The following is a 23811-nucleotide window of genomic DNA, read 5'->3' as shown; positions in this document are numbered from 1 at the left end:
TGGTGATGAGTCCACTTTTGATGAAGACAACTACAATCAATGTTGTCCAAGGACCGAGGTCCCTTATGTAGGATTTTTAAAATTTGTTGTGCTGTCATTTCCATATGAGGAGCAATGCGGACGCTTGTGTCTGCTTATGGGATTTGAAAAGACAACATTTGGTCTCCAATTGTCACGTGGGGCCTATTAGTGGTAACGTTTTAGTGTTCTATAGTCTCTTGAGTACTCAGTACATTCCTTTGACTAAGTCGCGATGGTTAGATCATTGCATGCGATTTGGACCCTTGCTTTCCTCAAACCCAAATTTGATGCTAGACAAATTTGAAGAATTATTGGTAAGTGTTGTTGAGATGAATTAACTTCAAGGTAAAAATTGGGTGTGCACAACAAATGAGAACAAGGATATAATGGGCCACTACATTCATGCTTTCACAAGAATATCTTTAGTCACATGCAAACAAACTTTCAATGTAAAACTATTAACTCACCGGTGAAGACACATGTTAGAAAGAAAGACATCATTTTTAAATTGATGAATAATTTTGTGCAACCGTTAAAGGAATGTAGAAACAACTAACATGTTGATTTTAAAATTGAGTTCTCTAAGCTCGTGCTAACAACCGATTTGTGCATGATTCAAAAGGATGTTGAAAATATTTACAAAACAACCTATTTAAGTTTAGCTTTAATTGCAGTTTTAGTCCTTCTATTATTACCAATTCACGAAAATGATCTCCCTATTTTAAAAGTCGGTAGTTTTGGTCTCTCTCTCAGATTTTTGAACTAAAAAATGTGGAATTGACACATTTTTAATGATGTAACATACAATTCTATGATATAGAACCATCTATATGCATTAATTATTCATATATCATTAATTAAATTAAAAATATGAAGAAAAAAATTGAAGTTAAAAGTTAAGTTTTTAGTGCATTTTATTTCAATTTCATGGGTGTTAATCATTTTAAATTATCGTATCATATGTCACATTGTTTAAAACATCTCACGTCATTATTTTTTAGTTAAAAAATCAAAAAGAGAGATCAAAATTGTCGGATTTTTAAAACAAGGGAATCAATTTCGTGAATCAGTAAAAATAAAATGATTAAAATTACAATTAAATCTTAAGTTTAAAAAGCGTATTGTGAAGGCTTCAACATTAATTATGAAATATGAAATATGTGTAGTATTATTTCTAAACTGAATATATGTTTGGAATTTCACAATGCACACATTAACGTGGAAGCTACAAAATATAAGCATGTGTTTGGAATTTTCACTAAATCACATCAAATTTATGCATTTTACTACAAATAAAAGATCTATTGTGACACTTAACTTTTAGTGATACCTCCTTATTTATTATTATAGTTACTTTTAGCTACAAATAGAGTGTCACATATTCTTATTTAATATCAATCCATTGTGTTAACTTAAAAAAAAAACTCAAATATTCACATCCAAAAAAATATTCACTTATTCACTCAAACATCAATTCACCCAACAATACCTATTTTCTTTCTTTCCCATTTTCATATCATAATTTTTTTTTCCTTTCTATTTCTTCTCATTGTATTTCCTTCTCAAATTTGCTCAAAAGGTCTTCCCGATTTCAATTCCCTATTTCATCTTCAAAACCTCGTCTCAAATTTTTCCCCCTATTTCAGCTCAGAAATTATTAAAGTTTTTTCCGAGTTCGATTCTCGCTTTTCAGTTGAAGAAGTTTTTCCCAATTTCTTCATCATTTTTTTGATTCCATCTTCAATCGATTCCTTTAATTTCTGATTCAAACTCCGCGATTTCTTCATTGTTGAGACAAACTCTATTTTAAAAGTTTTGATGAAAATAAACAAAGGTTAATTAAGAATGTTAATTATGATTCTAAATGTTATGTTAATTTAACTTGTGTTCTTGAGTGGTTTTAATTAAGAGCAGAATCAAGCAAATACAAGAAAAGACAACAACAAGATCATTCTGCATCATAAACAGAGAATGATCTTCAGCTTCACCGAACTATCTATCACAGCATGTTGTTCAAAGTTTATCTACATCGTTAACAAAGAATCTGCTCTGGAAATCATTCATATCTAACAAGTACATGGCAAGGAACAAGTACAAATAATCCAGACTCAAAAAGGATATTTGATCGCAAAGATCAAAGAGTTTAAACATGGACAAAAGTCATGACGGCTTAAGAACTCCAAAATTCAAATGTCAAGAAAACTTGATCAAACTGGGTATATGACAAGACAAGAACAAAGGAAATACAGAACATTCAAAACGGGAACTCCAGAATGATTATTGAAGCTCAAGAACGTTCAAACTGATAAAACCAAGAACGTTAATCATTCTCCGTTTTCTGCACATCAACAGCAGCCTTGCATCCTCTCTGTTTCAGTCTGCAATTCGATTCAAATCTTCTCCAACCTCCTCTAGCTACACTCAAGACTCAAGACAGATAATGTACCATCCAAGATCAATGAAGAAATGTCAAAGAAAGGACAGAAATGCTTTCAATGCTAAAACATCAAAAGTCAAAAAAGCTGTTTTCAAAGCAGCATTATTTTTATTCTAAAAATAATGTTTTAGTCAAAAAAGCATGGCCTCTCCAACAGCTATTTCGTACATCTCCAGCCTATAAATAGAAGGCCATTATCTCAGTTCTCAGTAAGAAATTCAAGTGCCAAGTAATCAACATTATATAATCACACTTAAGCTTGAAATTCTGCAAAACAGAGGCAACATCATTTTCTGCAATTCGCGAAACAGCCACTGCTGCTCATTCATATATCAGCTGCGAAATTGTCATTAGATACTCTGTAAAGAATCTATTCTCAAACAAGAGTTGAGCAATATCAGATTCTGTCAAATTCAATCATTTGTAAAAACTCAAACTATAAGAGTTTCTTTATAGTTTGTTTAAGATTGCTTCCTATCAAGGTTAGATAGGTGTTGTGATTGCTTTCTGGGTGGAAAGTAATTAAGAAAGAAATAGATCAAGGTTGATTTATTCTAGGTGTTGTAAGATTAAGAAGGTTCTTCATTTTAAACACTTAGTGGAAAATCTCACAGTGTGAGGACTGGACGTAACCCACGTTGGGTGAACCAGGATAAATCTTTGTGTGGTATTCTCTTTCCTTTCTCCTTCTTTATTATACTGCATTAATCATTTGAGATAAAATATAAACTGATTTTCTGCTAATTAAAGAACGTTCTCTGTTTTATAACATAAACCAAGAACGTTCTCCGTTTTCTGTTTCATAACCAAGATCATTCTTGAGTTATTTTCTTAAGTTTTAACAGGAATTTTTAAAAAGGCATATTTACAATTCAAACCCCCCTTTCTTGTAAATCGACATTGTTACTTCATGTGATATGGGTGACAATAGCATGAAGGTTCTCATGAGAGTGAGAGCGAGAAGTCATCGGAGAATATTAGGCTTTGATTGTAAGTAAGTGAGTGAGAAAAATGTTGATAGTGACTATGAAATGAATGGTGACTTTAGATTGTTAGTACATAGACTTACGACTTAGTCTTTGCAAGATCTAGATTACAATAGATAAGTTTTTTTAAAAAAATATACAAGGTCAACATTTTTTAGCTAAAAATGTTAGATTACAAGCTATAAAAAATTCATTTAGGTCTATCAACTGATTTATACTTAACTAAATGTGTATAATATTTTTATTACTATTATCATATATATGTATTAGATTTTGAATTTGTAAGTGAAATTATAAATTTGCTAACATTTTAATAATTTAATCATATTATTCTACACTAACTTTTGACATATTTAAATATATTATAATAAAATTGAATTGAAATATGATGCCATATAAAGTCAAATTCTTTAAAATATCGTGTTAAATCTAAAAAAAATACTTAATTTCATTGACCTGTTAAATTTAAAATGTTTGAGATTTACTGAAAGCCATAACTCTGAAAGAATGATCCACGAATATACTGAAGAGAGCTTGCAATTTTGTTTAAGAGTGATAACCAAGTGTAAATAGATTATTAATTGAACTCTTGTCTTCATCTTCCGATTGATATTTGTTTTGTAGATGAAGAGATGCTTAGAATATTCAGTTTAATCAGAATATAACCATTGGACAATCTTGCCAACTCTCAATTGTTTTATTTGAAACAAGCTTCTTATTTGCAATTTTGTCAAGAACGTTATTCTTTAATACATTATTCATTGCGTCTCAAAGGAAACTTGGGCACGAAGGCTGAATATGTCTGTTGAGATAGTATTGAGTCAGAAGCACGCGCATATGTCATGTTAATAGTATTTTTTGCAGTGCACTTGAGTAATCAATCAGAAGATCAAAACTACAGATCAATCTAAATGTGTTTTTAGCAAGTGGACCTTTATTATTTGATTCCTTGAGGCTTGTTCACTTATGGGTGGTCCATGTGCGAATTTTATCAATTCAGAACATGATTTTAGTGATCCTAAAACTAATTCAGTTGTCTCTTAACTTTTAATAAGACAACCATACTATTCTGCAATCATTTTATCATCAATCTAATATGACATTCATTTGAGGAATCTTCCAAATTATTTCATAATCCATAAAAGTGTGTTATTGTCTTGGTGTGTATATGAGATGAGTCCAATTTGTTGAGGAAATCAATCTTGATTATTTGAAAATGATTGTATGATCTTGCATGAATATGCATTCTTCAACATATCATGAGTTAACTTATTTTTTATTTTTTGTCAAAATAAAGTACTAAGAATAGCTTGAAAATACAATAAGGTGATTTTTGGCAGATTAATTACTTCTCCCAACTATATTAATTAATTAGTGTTCGAGATTAAGACAACCATATTAATTAATTAGTGTTCGAGATTAAAACATTGACATTAGCTAATTTGTGTAGCAAACCAGCTATATACTATGAGCAATTTAATTATCATAATTATATATTTTGTGGCTTTCCACTATATGTCTCAATTTCTAACGAATATTAATTGAGGACATTTCTCTTTGCTTTTCAATGTTCGTGAAACATTTAAACCAATTATGGCTTTAAGATGAAGCTTAAGAAAATTAAATAACATCCTTTGAAAAAGTTTCTATAGAATTGACTAGCTTCCAACCACGTTAATTAGCAATCAAATCTATATAATTGAGTAGCTTTCATGCTAGTCCTTTATAATCTAGAGTTTTTGTATTCGACAACAAATTATTTCAGTTAAAATTTAAATTCAAGTTCTCCTGTACGATTCATTTTTAATTGGAAGTTTATTAATCACTTAAATCTAGTTATTTAGTTACACGATAACATAATTTTTTTTGTTTTTGTTTTGGTTCAACATAATACCCAACAATCAATTTATTTAAAGCCACATTATTTTGTATATTTATTTTTGAGTCATATTTATTTATTTATTTAGTAATTTAAATTTTGTATTTATTTTACCTTATTGCATCTGCCTTTTTTTACAAGACCTTATTTTATCTACCTGCTTCTGATGGGTAATCAAGAATCTACTTGAATAAAAAATAAAAAAATAAAAAATAATATTCATGAGTATAGTTAAATGACTAAAATGCCCTTATTAAAACTAAAAAATTACACCAATACTTAACCCTAATTCAGTTTTCTCTTTCTTCTTCTCTCTTCCAGCCTTCCTCCCTCCCTCTTACAGAATCAGATTCACGACAAACGCGCGGTTGCTGCGGCCTCCAGTCCAGATCGCTCATCTGCTCCTTGCGGCCGCCTCTGTGGCCGTTCGTCGCTCTCGGTTCGCCGCAACCTCATCTGTCCTAAGATCGCGTTGCTGCTTTGTTCAAAAGGTTCGGATTTCTATTTTGTTAGTGCTGATTTTTGTTAGTTAGTTTTGATTTGGAATTCTGTTAGTTTGAATCATCTTTTCTCTGTTAGTTAGTTTTGATTTGGAATTCTGTTAGTTTGAATCGTCTCTTCTCTGTTAGTTAGTTTGGATTTGGAATTCTGTTAGTTTGAATCGTCTCTCCTCTGTTAGTTAGTTTTGATAGTTCGTCGCTCCTTTGTCAGTTTTGAGTTCTTGATTTTGTTGAGTTTTACCTATCCTAAGAATTTAACTTATATGACAGTATCTAATATTTTTGTGGAATTCTACTTTTTGTTCAGTTAGCATGAAATTTAAAGCTTATTTGGTTAGTGTTGAGTTTGGAGCTTTGATTTGCTTTGATTTGGAATTTTAATTTAGAGTTTCAATTAGACATTAGTGCTTATTTTTGTTTAGAGCATTTGTATTGTACATAAGGTGTTTGATTTTATGTTTATATAAAGTTTTTGAATTTTTTTGTTGCATACAAGGCGTTTGATTTTATGTCTATATAAAATGTTTGAGTTATTTTGTTGTATATAAGGTGATTGAGTTTTGTGGCATTTTTGTATGAGTTTTTTTGTTGCATTTTTATGTCGCTTTTTAGTCAAGCTCGCTACTGAACATATGGATGGTCATGTGGTTCTTGCATGTAAAATATTTAACCAGGATGATCGAATATTTTTTATGAAAGAATGATTGAGTATTTAAATATGAATTAAAATGGAATATTTTTTATGAAAGAATGATTGAGTATTTAAATATGAATTAAAATGGAATATTTTTTATGAAAGAATGATTGAGTATTTAAATATGAATTAAAATGGAATATTTTTTATGAAAGAATGATTGAGTATTTAAATATGAATTAAAATGCTAGTAATATTTTTTATTGATGTTTTTGTTCACTTAAAAGGGAATAAAACATATTCAGTGTGCTAATTCTATACCAAAAGTATATTCAGTATGCCAATATATCAGAAAATAATCGATGTGCCTCCTCCATATTTAAGTGATGTCGAGTGCTGTAAATTTTAAATAAAAAAAATATTAAATTGACGATGATGAATGTCTTACACTAAGTTTAAAATTTGATTTGTCTCTTTGACATAAATTATAAATTCACATCAAATATAAAGATCAATAATATTTTATAAAATAAAATTATTTTAATTATTCTCGTACACCAAAGAAAATAATAATATAAAAATAAATTAATCTCATACAATTATGAAAGTATATTGGATTATGAAGTGACTTTATTTATAGTCATACTAATTGGTGAAGGAACACTTATACCAAGGTTCTGAAGTAATCTATTTCATTAAATCAAAATATCGCAACTATTTCATCAAGTAATATATTATGTTTTTTAATCTCGTTAGATTATTATAGCTATTAAATTTTTTTTTTAAATATATTTTAAAAACTCCCTTCACATTATGTACTATTCAAAATAAAATAAATTATAAACAAAAATATTTATTTTACATTTATTATTAAAAATAGTAGTTAAATACATTTTATTTTATTTTATATAAAATATGAAATATATTTGTTATTAACATACCTTAAGTATACTGGTCATCTTTTCACAATATTAATAAATTAATTTAAAAATATTTTTGGAATAATAAATTAAATGTAAATGTACGTTTATCTTCATATTAGAAATTTTAATCTATAATAAAATATGCACATAAAATAAATAACAAAAACCACACATACCAAAAAACTAAACAAAAATTAAATACAATGTTGAAAAATGCATCTTGATGACATGGATGTGTTCGAGTATTATTACTGTATTTAAAAAAAAAAGTTCAAGTTTGGTCAAAGTTAAAATTGATATCTTTCATAAAAGACAAAAAAAAAAAAGAATGAATAATATTTATTTTATATTTAAATTCATTTATGAATGATTTGAACATCTGACATTTTGTACCCAAAACAAAGGCCGTACCAAGCTGCGCTACATCCCTCTTTGAATTGGTTTACAGTATCATTTTTCCATTGTGTTTTTAAACTTTAAATTTGAATTTTTAATATAGCTTTGAATCTAATATACTAGTTCGTAACCCGTGCGTCGCACGGAAACAAAGGTTTTAATAAATAAATTATTATATTAGTTTATATATATATATATATATATATATATCAAATTTTATAAATTTTATTTTATTGATATTAAAAAAATAAGTTGACTTAAAAAAAATAATTTAAAATTAAAAAATTAAAAAAAATCTAATTATAATTTAACTTAAAAACTACTTTCTTATACGCTCAATGTTATTGATGAAAAGTATGACTTCAACACCGTGCCTTATTTTTGAATTCTAACAAAGAATCTTATTTCTTTTCAAAAAACTTATTACAAAACAATACTTTTAATTTTAAACAAATAAAAACAATAATTATTAAAAAAAATATTAAATAATTAGATTAGATGAAATAAGAATTTTTAAAATAATGGACATGGACATATATAAAATAAGTAAATGTAAAGATGAGTAAGTAACTTAATAATGAATTTTTATTTTTATTATTCGGCCTTTGCTGTATAAGTGGGCAAAATATCTTTCATTTTAGTACTACTCACAAAATACTAAAGAAAAATAATTTTCCCGTTACAAACAAAAAATTACAATACACATAAAAACTATGAGTATCTTTTATCTTTGAATTTGCATGTTAGTCGAATTTAAAATCGGAGTTATTAAGACAAATCTTGTATAAGAGAATAGAAATATAAATATACAAATGTACAATTTGTTAACTATTTATGAGTGAATTTAAAATCGGAGTGATTAAGACAAATATTATATAAGATGATAGAAATATACATATACACATACAAAATTAAGAAACATAAACAATACAAAATATATATATGCATAACAAAACAATATAAAATAACAATCATAGATTGAATTTTTTTTACCAATTCAACTAATTAATTCGTGTGAACATATTGTTAGGTGCAACACGAACAAATACATAGTTTCACCAGGAATATTAATCTTAATTCGATAAATAAAAGCTCACGAATATTAATCTCAGTACTATCTCCATTGCATAAAAGTTTTGTTTAACATTGAGGAGATCAAGACAAAAACCATTCGCACACCTCTAACAACCAAATCCCATGACTCATTTCTTGGAGAAATTGAAGCAACAAAATATGATAAGCTTTGATAAAGAAAGCTTAAAAGAATTGTGTATACATAGATAATATGAATGATATTTATAAAGGAGACGCAACAAATGAGAGAATACCAAAGACGGTTAACGGAGTATTAAAGAATTCGTAAAATAAAATAATTTTTTTAATTAAATTAATTTGAAGCGGGTGGTTGCTAAAGTAGTGTTTAAAAAACAATTACAAAAACTGTCAAGTCGTGGTGTTAGTGACTGACCACTAAATTCTCAACAGTTAAACCTCAAGTAGTGGTGTAGTGTATTTTTAATCCATTCTTTTTATTTTTATTCTTTTATTTTTTTAATTGGCTACTAACTTTTCAACTGACGCATTTCTGCATTTCTCATGTAATAGAAATTTTATTTTTGTCTTAAAAAAATCTTTTATTTTTAATTTATTTTTCTTATATTTTAATTGGTCATTAACTTCTCAACGGATACATGAAAAAACTGTAAGTCGTGGTGTATTGTATTTTATTTTTAATTTTTTAATTGACCATTAAATTGTATCGTGGACAAATATCGTGATGTAATAGAAGTTTTATGCTTTTCTTACAAAAAAAGCTTTTTATTTTTAATTCATTCTTTTTATTTTTTTAATTGACCATTAACTTTAATAAACATGTATTATTTCTATTAATAGAAACTTATATTTTCTTAACACTCTAGTTTGTTGACACGTGTCAAACTTGCCAATTTATCATGTTTGCTTTATTATAATGTATAGATATCATGCATACTCTTATTTGAAGCTCAAATACATCAAAATTGGGTTAATATCGATACTCCGATATGCATATTGTAAATATTAGTTTAAAAATATTTATTAAATGTTTCATAGATACACACATATATTTATGTATGAAATATATTTTTAATTTTTATTAAATTTCAACTTTTCAATTTTAATCATTTTAAAAACTAAATACAACTTTTAATACTCACAAAATTATCAACCAAACAACTTTATTCCTTACTAATATCAAATATGATTAATTATTCTTCATCTTTAAAAATTTTAAATGGTTTTTTACGAGTATATTTCAAATATTATATAACCTTCACAAAAATTTAGAAATTTTAACTTGTGATGAATTAAATATGATTTTTTTAAATGTAAAAAACTCAAGATAAAAGTACTAAATTTATGAAATTATAAATCAATTTTAAATTTATTTTTTTGTAGATAAATTTTTTATAATATTTTAAACGTGTTTGCAGTTGATTTGAAAATATATGTTGACTTAACTTTAAAGATTAAAACTGCATACATGATAAATTTGTACCAATTATATTTTTCAATCTTATAAAGAAAATTTAATAGGGTAATTAATATATTCATTTTATGAATTAATGTTTCTATAATAATTTTGGTACTTAAATATGTCAAATTTGACTTTTCATATTACAAAACAAATTAATAGTATCAATAAGAGATATATTTTTTAAATATAACAAATGCAATTGAAAGAATGTTTATATTTAAGAATATTTTTTTCTTCTAAATGATATTTATAATTAAAAACATATAGTAAATTATTGATGTTTTTCTAAGTCAATAAATTACCTTATATATATATATATATATATATATATATATATATATATATATATATATATATATATATATATATATATATATATATATTTTACTCAATAAATTACTTGACCTTAAATTCACTTTATTTCTTTTTATAAATTACCAATTTTAAAAATCAATTAATTAAATATCAATTTTGTTCATCCAATTAGTAACCAACCAAATGGTACATACTAACTAAAACAAATATTAATAAAAAATAAAATAAAAAACTAAAACAAAACAATATGAAACAATACAACAAAGGCAAAGGCACACAATAACACAAAACACAGGAAGAAAATAACATAAAAAAAAGTAAAGTGAAACTTCATTATTTTTTCCCTTCACCTTCTCTTGGAGTAACAAAAAAGATGAACGTCGACTCTACATCATCAAAGGGGAAGAAATTAGTCAATCGTAGTGCAACGGATGATGAGAAACAAACCAATGTGCTACCTAAGGTTAAATTTTCAAACTATTATTTAATAAATTTCTATTGTTATTTCTTTGTTCCTATGGAGTTGACATGTTGTATTGGTTATTTTTGTAGGGCATACAATGGAACTTTCATGTCACTTCTGACATGCAACTAGATCTCGTTGAAGCACAAATCATTGCTTATGTGTATCATCCTAATAAAGATAAAGAGTAAGTTACATTTTTTTTTTTTAACTTAATGTTTTATATGTTAAACTTTATTGTAAAAATTGCTAATTCATATATGTGTTTACCAATAAACAGAGAACCGTTGGTGAGTTCCAACGGAATTATAGGATATAGGTCAGATTTTGACACACTTGCTCCAGGAATGATTATCAACGATAAGGTCTTGTACATATTTTTTTTTTTTATGGAATTATTATAAGTTGTTTTTTTTTTACTAAAACAATTAATTGTATTTTATTTTTGTTAACACAACATAGATCATGACATTGATTTGTAGAAGATCCACATGGATTCAAAACAACTATAACAGAGGAGCTGTGTGGTATTTACCACCATCATTTGCGGTTAGCATTTTGTGTCAATAAAATATTCACTAACTTTTTATTGCATGCAAGATATTGACATCATTGTCACTTTCAAATCTCTATGTAGGAGGATGTTTTTTCAGGAATGTCAACTTTCAAATTAATTGATCGTTACTTTCGCAATTGGATGGAACCAAATTCAAATTTAAAATATGTGAGTTATCAAAAAAAGAAATTTATCTTTCAATCAATGAATTTTAATTTGACAGTTTTTTTGATTGATAGAGTACAATCTAAATAATGAACAGATATACGTTCCTATCAAAACAGAAACTGGTCATTGGTTTCTGATGGTGATATCTTTGGAACTTCAAATTAAATATCATCTAGATTCTTTTTGTCGAATGGAAGATATTGAATGTAGAAGTACAACTATGAGTATTTTGGTTAGTTATCTTCATTGCAAATAATATTCATGTCAAATTATTGTGTTCAATTAGTTATGCTATAATATTTAAATTTTGTTGTGTTATTTCCAATGTAGAGCAATAGCTTGAATCGAATGGTTCGCTTTCCTTATTACGGAACCACTTTTGATGGACGCTCTATTGATTTTCTTGGGTGGCCATTGGAGCAAGCTAAAGGCATACCAAATTGCGGCCATAGGTATTGTCCACCATATTTTCATAAATTTAGTTAATAGTTATTTTAATAGAAGAAGACAAGTAAACTAATAGTTGCAGTTGTTTCTATATGCAAAGTGACAATGCCGCTGCCTGGTTGATTGAGTGGATTGATATGGGCGAATGTTTCACATCCAATATTCAAGGAGAGGTTTGAAAAAAAAAACATTCGAAATAATTTACAAATTTATTTATTCTAGTTAATAACAATTAGTCCATCATCCAATTATTAAAACTATTTATTATTTATTTTTATAGTTGCTTGAGAACAACATCCGCATCAGAACAGCTACTAGATTGCTACTTGAAATGTACAATGAACTGAAGACCACTATTGAAGTTGAAGCAAAAGAAAATTGGCGACTCATTAATTCTTGAATGGATGGTTTGTTGAAAAATTTTGTGTCTATTTTGAAACCAAAATCATTTGGAAACTACTACATTATTTTTTGGCTAAGCCCTTTATCTATATTGGCTTATTTTCTTGTTTGTATTTGACTTTGACTAGGTAACCAAGTCTTTTCAACCTTATTATAATATGTTTTAGGTAACTTATTGGATATAACTTGGTTTCATGTCTTTGACATATAGTCATTTTGTTATTTGTATTTCATCTTGTGTTAACTGTTAGTCTACCGTAATTTTATATATTCTAAACATAATTATGAATGAATGGCTAATTCAGATACATAATCAAAATCACATATAAATGAACGAATGTTTGATTTCTCTAATACAAAATTATTTTCACACATTCAATTTTCTTCTCTTCAGATGCCTTTGGCATAGTGAACGAATTCATCATGTATAGTAAAGTGAAAGATGTTTGCAAAATACTTATAAAGAAATGAAAATCTACAACTAAATTTTATTTGAAATAAACCTAGACTCACATTTCAATAAGATATTTATATACCGTATTTCCAAGTAGATTATGCTTGCTGCTATTTCTAAAAATGACATATCACCATATGTGTTCATGCTATTTCACAACCAAGATATATAATAACAAGGGTTTGCCAAACCATGTTAGTCTGAACAGACACAATTGGCATCATGCATAACACACAAATACTTAGTCAAACACAAACAAAAGAACATGATATGTCATTACATAATCATTAATTTAATACAAAACTTGTTCCAAACAAAATATACAAATATAGACACAAATAGAAGAAAGAGATAACAATTACATTTTATATTTAACCAACTAAATTGGTGAATTCCAATCCATAATCATTTTCAAATCTACTAAATATTATGCAAACAAAATTAAAAATAAATAAAGTCACATAAAATACTTCCTCATGCAAATTAATGAAATATTTCTCTTGTGTATATCTCTCCAGCAACTCTCTCAATTAGGGACAACAGGGTTTCTAAAATAGGTTCTCTCCCATAATCTGTCTCAACTTCAGTAAAACGTATGTAATTTAAACATCTAAATTTTTTTTGTAGTTAACATACTTCCCAAATTGTGCATGGAGTCCTTCACATCGAGAAGTTGTTCAAAATCCAGCAAACAATTTACCTCGTGTATGGGCAGTGGCCCACATGTGCCTTTTATTTCGTACATTTCTCGAACTCATTTGTGGTCTTTTAGTCCAAAATCAATGACCATTTTATCCCATTTCGCTTTAACTCCCCGACATCATAGTCACCTAACATACATTGTTTGAATATCTTCACAAATTGAGTGTTTCCAATGTTAGTGCAAGCATTTCGTATAAGGTGCCATGCACATAATTTGTGATGAGACTTATTGCATTCTTAATAGTTAAATCACCATTGGTAATAACTGAAGTTGAACTTTTGTCTTCCATTGCAGTCAAAAATTGATCTGACAACCAAATATATGTTGATTCTGTTTCGTCGCATACAATTGCACCACTGAATACAATGCTTTGGCTATGGTTGTTCACCCTAGAAAATACAACCAATAGACATGTATACCTTTTCCTTTTATTAGTGGCATCATATACCAATACATCACCAAAAATCACATAATCCCTCTTAGCTGCACCATCTCACCAAAATAAATGTGAAAGTCTTCCTTTATTGTCAACTTTGTGACTCCAAAACAAAGATTCATCACTAGCACGCATGCTGTCAAGATATTCACATGCAACTTTTACATCAATTGATGAACTTAGGTGTTGTCTCTCTTCTTCATTGTACATGTCTCTCTTAAGAAATCCAACTCTTTCAAGCCCACTAGCTTAACTTGCAATTAAGCCAAAAATATGGGTAGTCTTCATCCCAACTTGTCGCATGTTGCGCATTCGCCAAATATCATTATCTGTCATCTTTCTGTGTGCCGGTAACATACCAATAAATTGGTCATCCAACAATTTATGCTTATGTGCATCGTGCAAAATTTTCATGTACCAACGCTCACTTTTTGCTTCAAAGTGGAAACGTCATTTTGCTTCAAAACCACATCTTACGCGAGCTTTTGGTACACACTTTTGACTTGTAGACGCAATAGCTTTTTCTTCTCTTTGACCTTGTTTGTAACAAATAAAGGTCTGTTGTGTTATTTCACCATTTTTGTTTCTCATAACTTTGCTTATTCTTGCAGCAAAACCATGGAAACTAGCATACAAATTGTAAAATATGAACGCCACACCAGCATCCAAAAAGTGGTATTTCATTAAATCTTCTGGAGTTAATTCTTAGAAAGATATGGCTTAAATGTATTACAAAAAATTGACAGCGGTTGCCTTCTCAAAACTACATCCACCTACACCTTCATTTGTACTTTCCTCTGTACCTTCATCTATGATAGGATTATCACTTTCATAACCAACATCATTTGTTCAAACTCATTCTCCAACAAAAAAAGATTTTCCAATCTCTAAATTAAAATCAGTTAGTGATCATTTTTAACACAATCCAATATCTAACATAATAAACACAATAACATACACATGTGTCGAATCGGCTTTATACACATTTGATACGGACTGAACGTTCACCATTTTTGGTTTCAGGAACTTATAACTCATTCACAATTAAATATGTTTCATATAATCAATCAACTACTAAAAATATCAAGAAATCATTTTAATACAATCAAGAAGTCACTTGCAACTCCTCCACGCTAAAATATCTAAAGATTAACCAAAAATATTACAAGTCTTACACCAAAAATACTAAAAATGTGCACAATTGAATACTACAAGGTTAAAGCAACTATTACCAACACATAAATACAATTACAATTCAAGCCTTACACCTATTATATATCGTTTGGACCAATTTAATTATAGTCGTAGACATATTATTAAATAATTTGAATGTTAAAGATGAAATTATACACTTCACAATATTACAAGGTACTATTCACACTCAATCTATATTTCTTCTTCTTTCACACTTTCTCTTTTTCCATTTTTCTACATCTTTGTCCCTTTCAGCAACCGCTACATTGTTTTCATAAATAGGATGAACATTGACTAAAATAAAACCGCCATTTTCTCATTGTAGGTATCTCGATTTTAAATTTGTTGAGTTTTCCATTTTCTCATTGTAGTTGAACCCTTCACTTGCAAAATCTCTTCAACGAAAATCAAAGCTAACTAAAGCTTATATTTTCCTACAATGCTTTGTAGAGAGAATCTAAGATTGTAAGAACCCACTTTTTTTACTATTCATCCTACTTATACTAATGAAAATAAGCTATTTTTTTGGAATAAATAAACCAATCCTTAATTTTTAATGTATTTATTTTATAATTTTTATAAGTCCTAAAGAACTATTAAATTTTTCATATATATTATGAAGGAACATATAAATAATGAGATAATTGGATAAAACCCTCAATACTAAGTAAAATGTATGGGTTCAGCATGAACCAAAACTTATTGAGTTCCAAGCTAAATGGACCCCACATTTCAAGTTCCAATCTTTCAATATCAAAAACAAAAAAGAAATAATTTGTGTGTGTGTGTGCTGCCACGTCACCATCATAGCATCTCTACCAAATCCAAAACCATAGTTTTAATTTTTCTTCAAATCATAAACACCCCATTAAATTTGTTTGTTTATCTTTTGACCCTACGATTGATTTTCTTTGAAGATTTCATGGGAAATTCATTTGGGTGTTCAGCTTCCGGCGACAGATTGGTGTCGGCGGCGAGAGATGGAGATTTGGTTGAAGCAAATATGCTTTTGGACTCAATTCACCTCTTCATTTAGGAGCTTCAAAGGGTCATAACGAGGTTTTTTTCATATATACCCTTTTCATTTCATTTTAATTTTTTTTTTGCTTTTTAATGTCTCAAAGTTTATATTTTTATCAATTTGATATTTATTCCCTCGCGAGTGGCTTCCACTTTCTGTTGCTAGTATTTGATACCTTAAAAAAAGTAAAAGTATACAAAACAAAAATGTGAAATATTTGAAAACCTGAATAATAAAAAAAAATGAAAACATATAAAAAAAACTCTAATAGAAAAGGAAAAAAAACAAAAAGAAAAGAAAAAAAATAAGAAACCCTATTTTCATAGAAAAAAGACAGTAAAAATCAATATATGTAACACTTTTATCTAGTTTTACAAAAGAAAAAAAAATGAGGAAAAAAATAAAAACTCAACTTAAACATCTTTATAAAAAGAAAGAAAAATAGTAAATAAGTAGAATATGTGAAACCCTAATTTACAACAGTCAAAGATTTGAGAAACACTCAACTAAAACACTACTTTTACAGACAAAAATTAGGGGAACAATAAGAGAAGATAAATAGAGTGAAGACTAAAGAGATAGATGTTGTTGTTGTTTTGCGAAGCAATGAGTTTTACAATCTAGGGTTTGATTATGGGTGGGTGACTGTGAATGCAATCTAATTTCTTAGAACTATGAAGAATGAAATAGGTTTGGTTGTGGTATGGGTGACAGTAGCATGAAGGTTCTCGTGAGTGAGTGAGAGAGAGAGAATATTAGAGTTTGATTGTAAGTAAATGAGTGAGAAAAATATTGATAATGACTATGAAAGGAATGATGACTTTAGATTGTTGTACATAGACTTACGACTTAGTCTTTGATAGATTCAGATTAAGTTAGATAGTTTTTTTTTTTTTTTTTAAATATACAAGTTCATTATTTTTTAGCTACAAATGTCAGATTACAAGCCATAAAAATTCATTTAGGTCTACCAACTGAGTTATATTTAACTAAATGCGTACAATATTTTTATTACTATCATTATCTATATGTATTAGATTTTAAATTTTGTAAGTTAAATTATAAATTTGCTAACCATTTAATTATTTAATCATATTATTCTACATTAAATTTTGACATATTTAAATATATCATAATAAAATTGAATTGAAATATGATGTCATGTAAAGTCAAATTCTTTAAAATATCGTGTTAAATCTAAAAAAAATACGTAATTTCATTAACCTATTAAATTCAGAATGTTTGAGATTTACTGAAAGCTATAACTCTGAAAGTAGCAATAAATGTCACAATAAATGGGGATTGAATTGTGACCCCCTTTTTTAAAATTTTAATTCTAGCACCTAATTTAATATACTCAAGAATAAAGTGTATGATAAAAAGTATTTGGGATGAATCTCAACTCTTTGTTTGAGATTTACTAAAAGCCATAACTCTGAAAGAATGATCCACGAACATAGTGAAGAGAGCTTGGAATTTTGTTTAAGAGAAAAGTTTCACAACTTGAGCTTTTAGATGAACAAGTGTAAATAGATTGTTAAGTGAACTATTCTCTTCATCTTCTGATTGATCTTTGTTTTATAGACGAAGAGATGCTTAGAATATTCAATTTAATCATAATATAACCAATGGACAATCTTGCTAACTGTCAATTATTTTAATTGAAACAAGCTTCTTATTTGCAATTCTGTCAAGAACGTTCTTCTTTAATACATTATTCCTTGCGTCTCTGAGGAAACTTGGGTATAAAGGTTGAATATGTCTATTTAGACAGTATTAAGTCAAAAGCATGCGCATATGTCATGTTAATAGTGTTTTTTGCAGTGCACTTGAATAATCAATCTGAAGATCAAAACTGCAAATCAATCTACATGGGGACTATGATCCTCCATCTTTGCTAACCATATATCCTCAGATCAAAAGAATGGTGGACTCTAATTGAAACTTGCTATGTTGAGCCAGCTCGAGGAGAAGTGCTCAATGGCGTGCAAAGACAAGCTTTGGTAGATCTCAAGGTAAAAAATTATCTATTTCAAGCTATAGATAAATCAATTTTGAAAACAATAATTCAAAAGGATAACTCTAAGAAATTGTGGGAGTCACTCAAAACCAAATACCAGGGAATCGAGCGCGTCCAAAGGGCACAACTTCAACGCCTTAGAAAGAAGTTCGAGATACTTGAGATGAAGGAAGAGGAAACCATTGTAGACTAATTCTCTAGAGTATAGCTCTTGGCAACCGAAATGAGGAATCTTGGAGAGGACATGAAAGATAAAGAAATCATGGAGAAAATATTGTGCACACTCTCAGAAAAATTCACATACGTAGTGTGTTCAATTGAAGAGTCAAGAGACATTGACAGTCTCTCGGTGGATGCACTCTAGAGTTCTTTATTATGTCATGAGCAAAAGATCACGAGACATCACCCAAAGACAACTGTGAAGAAATAACAAGTTTTGTAGATCATATTTTTAGGAGAATGAAGCTCTCGCGGAGTACGAGGAAGGGGCATAAAATCATTTAGAGGTTGAAGTCTAGAACATGGGCGTGGAAGATTTAGGATTAACAAAACCCAAATAGAGTGTTATAAATTCCATAAATTTGAGCATTTTCAGTTTGAATGCCCTATCTCGGAAAAGCAAGTCAACTACGTTGAGTTTAATGAAGAGGAGGAACTCGTTTTGATAGCACATGTGGAGATACAAGGCGCAAAGATGGAGGATTTATGGTTTCTTGACAGCGGATGTAGCAATCACATGTCTGGGATCAAAAAGTGGTTCTCAAATTTGGATGAAACTTTCAGGCACTCGGTGAACCTCGAGAATGATGCAAGGATGATGGTTCATGGGAACGGCAACATCAAACTTAAGATAAATTATCTGATTCAAATAATCAAGGATGTGTTTTATGTCACTGATCTAAGCAACAATCTTTTGAGCATCAGACAATTGCAAGAAAGAAAACTGAAGATTGTAATCAAAGATAACACTTGCAAAATTTATCACTCAACTAAGGGACTCATCATGGACACACAATGAGTGCAAACAATTTTTTTGTAATTCTGGGCAAAATGTTTGATGTTGATTCATGTTTCCAAGCCATCATCGCTAAGGATGCACATCGGTGGCATTGTAGATAAGGGCATTTAAGTTACAAGAGTTTACGAACTCTAAACTCAAAGCATATGGTTACTGACCTGCCGTAGATAGGAGAGTCGACAAAGCTTTGTGAGGATTGTCTCATGGGAAAGCAGAAAAGAGAACCATTCCCAAAGAAAAGCAGGTGGAGGGAATCAAGAAATCTGTAACTTGTTCACAAAGACATTTGTGGTTAAATTACTCCAATTTCAATCAATAAAAAGAGGTATCTCTTAATTTTTATTAATGATCATAGTAGAAAAATGTAGAGTTATCTCATTTCAGAAAAATCAGAGGCATTCGACATATTTAAGAATTTTAAAGCCACTGTTGAGAAGGAAGCAAGGTCTCCAATTTGTTGCCTTCGAACAGACTGAGGTGGAGAATTTACTTCAAAAGAATTTGATGAGTTTTGCAGGGCTTAGGGCATCAAAAGGCGGTTAACAAAGACATATAACCCTCAACAAAACAATGTAGTAGAGAGGAAAATTGGCTATTGTACCCCCCCATTTAAACTTATACCCCCCCCAACTTAAATTTTTTGTTGTAAAATACCCAAAATAACCCTAAAAAAAATAGTAAAAGTCAAAATAAGAAAAAATTGAAACACTTTATCCCCACATTGAAAAATCCGGAAAAGTAAGTTTTCAGAAAAAAAAAAAGTTTTTACCGGAAATTTCAAGAGAATTGAAATTTCCGGTAGTTCAAAATACATACCGGAAATTTCCAGGAGGCAAACCGGAAATTTGAAAAATCCGGTAGTTGTAAATTTCCGGAAATTTCGTTTTTGAAATTTCCGGTATGTATTTTGAACTACCGGAAATTTCGTTTTTGAAATTTCCGGTATGTATTTTGAACTACCGGAAATTTCAATCCTCTTGAAATTTCCAGTACACTGTGTAATTTTTTTATTTTTTTTTATTTTTGTTTATTGAATTTTGTTAGTGAGGACTAGAGGAGGAAAATCTGACGGTGGTGATTATTCGCGAGTTCGGCCTCCTACACAATCAAATAGGAGAGCTGCTGTTGAAAAAAGGAGAAAGAGAAATGAGGAAAGGCAGGCGCCTCAGGACGAGCAGCCCCAGGATGAGCAGGCACAGCAAAATCTTATGTTTGATGCAGAACAGGATGAGCAGCCCCATGATGAGCAGCCTCAGCACGATCATGAGTTTTATGATGAATATGACCAGCAGCAGCAACATTTTGATGATGAACATGGTCAGCAGCACCAGCCTGATGAACCCATGTTTCTTGGAGGTCCTTATGATCTTTCTGTCCTTACAGATTATGAGCATCATATTGCAATTAATGTGTGGAATGGAGATGTTAGTAAATAATTTATTTTATTACATATTATAATATATTTGTAGTATAGGTTATTTTATTACACATTATAATTTATTTGTAGTATAAGATTATAATATATTTTTAATTGTGTTATTTTTAATTAAACAGGAAAGACGTGCCTTGAAAGTTGTTTCCAATGGCAAAAAGCAAGACAAATTTATTGATATTAGATATCATTTACCTGCTCAAATAGATCATTGGATTAATATATCTGGATTACGTCCTCTGAGAAGATGTAGTTTGCATATGATTGATGGTAATATGATATCTGCTTTTGCTGAGAGATGGCACGCAGAGACTAGTTCATTTCACCTGCCATTCGGTGAAATGACTATTACTCTTGACGACGTCAGGGGTCTTTTGAGCATCCCGTGTACTGGAGAGTTTTTCACACCTCCCGCAAATGTCAATGAAGATTTGGCAATTGCTGCTGCTGTTGAGTTGTTGGGGGTTACATATGATGAAGCTGTCACTGAGACTAGGACCAATAGAGGGGCTTCGTATAGTTTTGAGTGGTTGAAAGAGGTATTTTATAAGAAACTTCATGAACGAAGATATGACTGTGCAGCTAGGGCATATCTACTTCATTTGGTAGGATGTACCATTCTTGCGGATAAAAGTTTTACACTTGTATCTGCAAAATATCTCTTTCTGTTTCAAGATCTGGATAGTTGTGGTAAATGGGCATGGGGACCGGCTGCACTTGTTGTGCTATATGACTATCTTAGAGACAGTACATTGCCTGCAACCAAACAGATTGGAGGATATTTGTCTTTATTTCAGGTACTATTATATTTATTATACTTATCATTATTTTTTTAATTATTTCATCACCTTAATAATTTTACTACATTTCAATTATTTACAGACTTGGATTTATGAACATTTCCCTGATATTTGTAAACGGGATATGGATGAGCATATTTCCTCGATGCCACGGATGTTTCGTTGGACGGCAAAACAAACATCTGGGAATGTGGCATATTACAGGGCAAAGTTGGATGCTTTGAGGGATACGGATATTATCTGGGCACCAGATTACGATCAGAACGCTGTGACACGATTTCAGTCTGTGTCATTATTTACAGGATACATTCGTTGGTGTTTCACGATGGTTCCGTATTTACCTGAGAGGTGCATACGACAGTTTGGGTATACTCAACACATTCCTCCTACACCACCGATGCTTGTTGCACGTGATGTCGACGTTGAATGGAGTATGTACCGGAATTCTGTACGATCACTTCGAGCTAGATTGCATCCAGCTGCATATCCACATGAGTATGTTGAGGGATACATCCAGTGGTATTATATGATATCTCATCCTCGGATGATCCCTTATGTTGCTGCATATGCTGGTCCTAGTTATGATGCTGGTCCTAGTCATGATGCTGGTCCCGATACTAGTTGTACACGGTGTCACGCAGTTGGTGGTCTTATACAGTAGAGTTTAGATTTGCATATGGGTGGTCTTGAAGATCAAATGCGTGTCTTATTAGAGAGAGCTTTACACATTTCTAGATGAGGAGATATCAGTAGTATTATAGTTGTATTATTCAGACTTATTTTATTATTCGTGGGTTATTTGTTATTCAGACTTATTGTATTAGCAACTTATTCAGACTTATTTATTAGTGATTTATATATTTATTAGATGATTGACACTGAGTTATTATTAGTGACTTATTCAGACTTATTTATTATTAGCGATTTATTATTCAGAGTTATTAGCGATTTATTATTTAGAGTTATTATTATTCAGAGCTATTATTATTCAGAGTTATTATTATTCAGAGTGATTATTATTCAGAGTTATTAGCGATTTATTATTCAGAGCTATTATTATTCAGAGTTATTAGCGATTTATTATTATTCAGAGTTATTATTATTCAGAGTTATTATTATTCAGAGTTATTAGCGATTTATTTATTATTCAGAGTTATTAGCGATTTATTTATTATTCTGAGTTATTATTAGCGATTTATTTATTATTCTGAGTTATTAGTGATTTATTTAAAGCAACATACAAATTAAAAGTGGCAAGCATCTAAATTTAAAACAACATTTAAAGTGTCAATCATATCATTTAAAACAACATACAACTCAAAAGTATCAATCATCTGCCAAAGACATATAATCTGAATTATTTTCTAAATCTAAAGAACCCCAATGTTGTAGACGTCCTGCATAAGCGATAGCCCATGATGTACACTCATCGCTACGATGCTTCTTCCAATGCCATGCAAGTGGAGGTAACGGACATGCAGATTTCAATTTAACTTGAACCCAATGATTTTCGTTAACAAAACCAATGCTGATAACACGATCACGTGACAAATCTCCATTATGTGCACCCCTCAATGGGAAAAAAGTCAAACAAAAAGTTTTTGCTAATGTAACAAGAACGAGATTATATTTTGTTGCTATCACGTAACCCATATCAGGAATGGTCATCCACTTCTCGTTAGCTTGGTTTTCCAACTCAGTTACAAGTAAAGACTCTGTCACTTCTTGCAAACGTTCCTTGAATAATGCAGCATATAAATCAGGTTTGGACTTAATCTCTGTATACAACTGCCGACGTATAATGCTCCAGTATTCTTCCCCATAACCAAGTAAAGCAGCAATAACACGATATCCACAGTTTCCATCTGCTTTAACATTAACTATGTCTTCAATATATGGATGAATTAAAGAAGGAAACTCGTGGAAATATTTTTTAACCTGGTGGGAGACTTGTTTGGATGCTTGATGGGAGACTTGTTTGGATGCTTGATGGGAGACTTGTTTGGATGCCTGCTGGGAGAATTGAGTATCAACATGCTCAAAGTATGATGGGTCGCGATATACGTCATATCCCTTCGGCTTATTGCCTTT

The 23811-nt window shown here is 29.7% G+C and overlaps 2 protein-coding genes and 1 long non-coding RNA gene across 3 annotated transcripts; all 3 read left to right on the top strand.

Annotated features, from left to right (window-relative positions):
• Positions 1-10869: 10869 nt before the first annotated feature.
• Positions 10870-12049, top strand: LOC105851263 (uncharacterized). The gene is made up of 6 exons (XM_027330949.2): positions 10870-11069; positions 11159-11256; positions 11350-11434; positions 11532-11618; positions 11707-11793; positions 11888-12049. The coding sequence occupies exons 1-6, from the start codon at positions 10980-10982 to the stop codon at positions 12047-12049; spliced, it is 609 nt and encodes a 202-aa protein (XP_027186750.2). The 5' UTR covers positions 10870-10979.
• Positions 12050-12143: 94 nt separating this feature from the next.
• LOC140918996 (uncharacterized) lies at positions 12144-12764 on the top strand. The gene is made up of 3 exons (XR_012161519.1): positions 12144-12245; positions 12341-12413; positions 12521-12764. It is a non-coding gene; the product is annotated as an uncharacterized lncRNA (long non-coding RNA).
• Positions 12765-20164: 7400 nt separating this feature from the next.
• Positions 20165-20924, top strand: LOC101513912 (uncharacterized). The gene is made up of 2 exons (XM_004515671.3): positions 20165-20226; positions 20533-20924. Coding segments are annotated over exons 1-2 (393 nt in total). The 5' UTR covers positions 20165-20225.
• The last annotated feature ends 2887 nt before the right edge of the window (positions 20925-23811 follow it).

This window comes from Cicer arietinum, chromosome 8 (assembly GCF_000331145.2).
Source record: "Cicer arietinum cultivar CDC Frontier isolate Library 1 chromosome 8, Cicar.CDCFrontier_v2.0, whole genome shotgun sequence".
Taxonomy (NCBI): Eukaryota; Viridiplantae; Streptophyta; class Magnoliopsida; order Fabales; family Fabaceae; genus Cicer; species Cicer arietinum.
The sequence above is the reverse complement of the archived record's forward strand: the minus strand, read 5'-3'. Positions and strand labels throughout refer to the sequence as shown.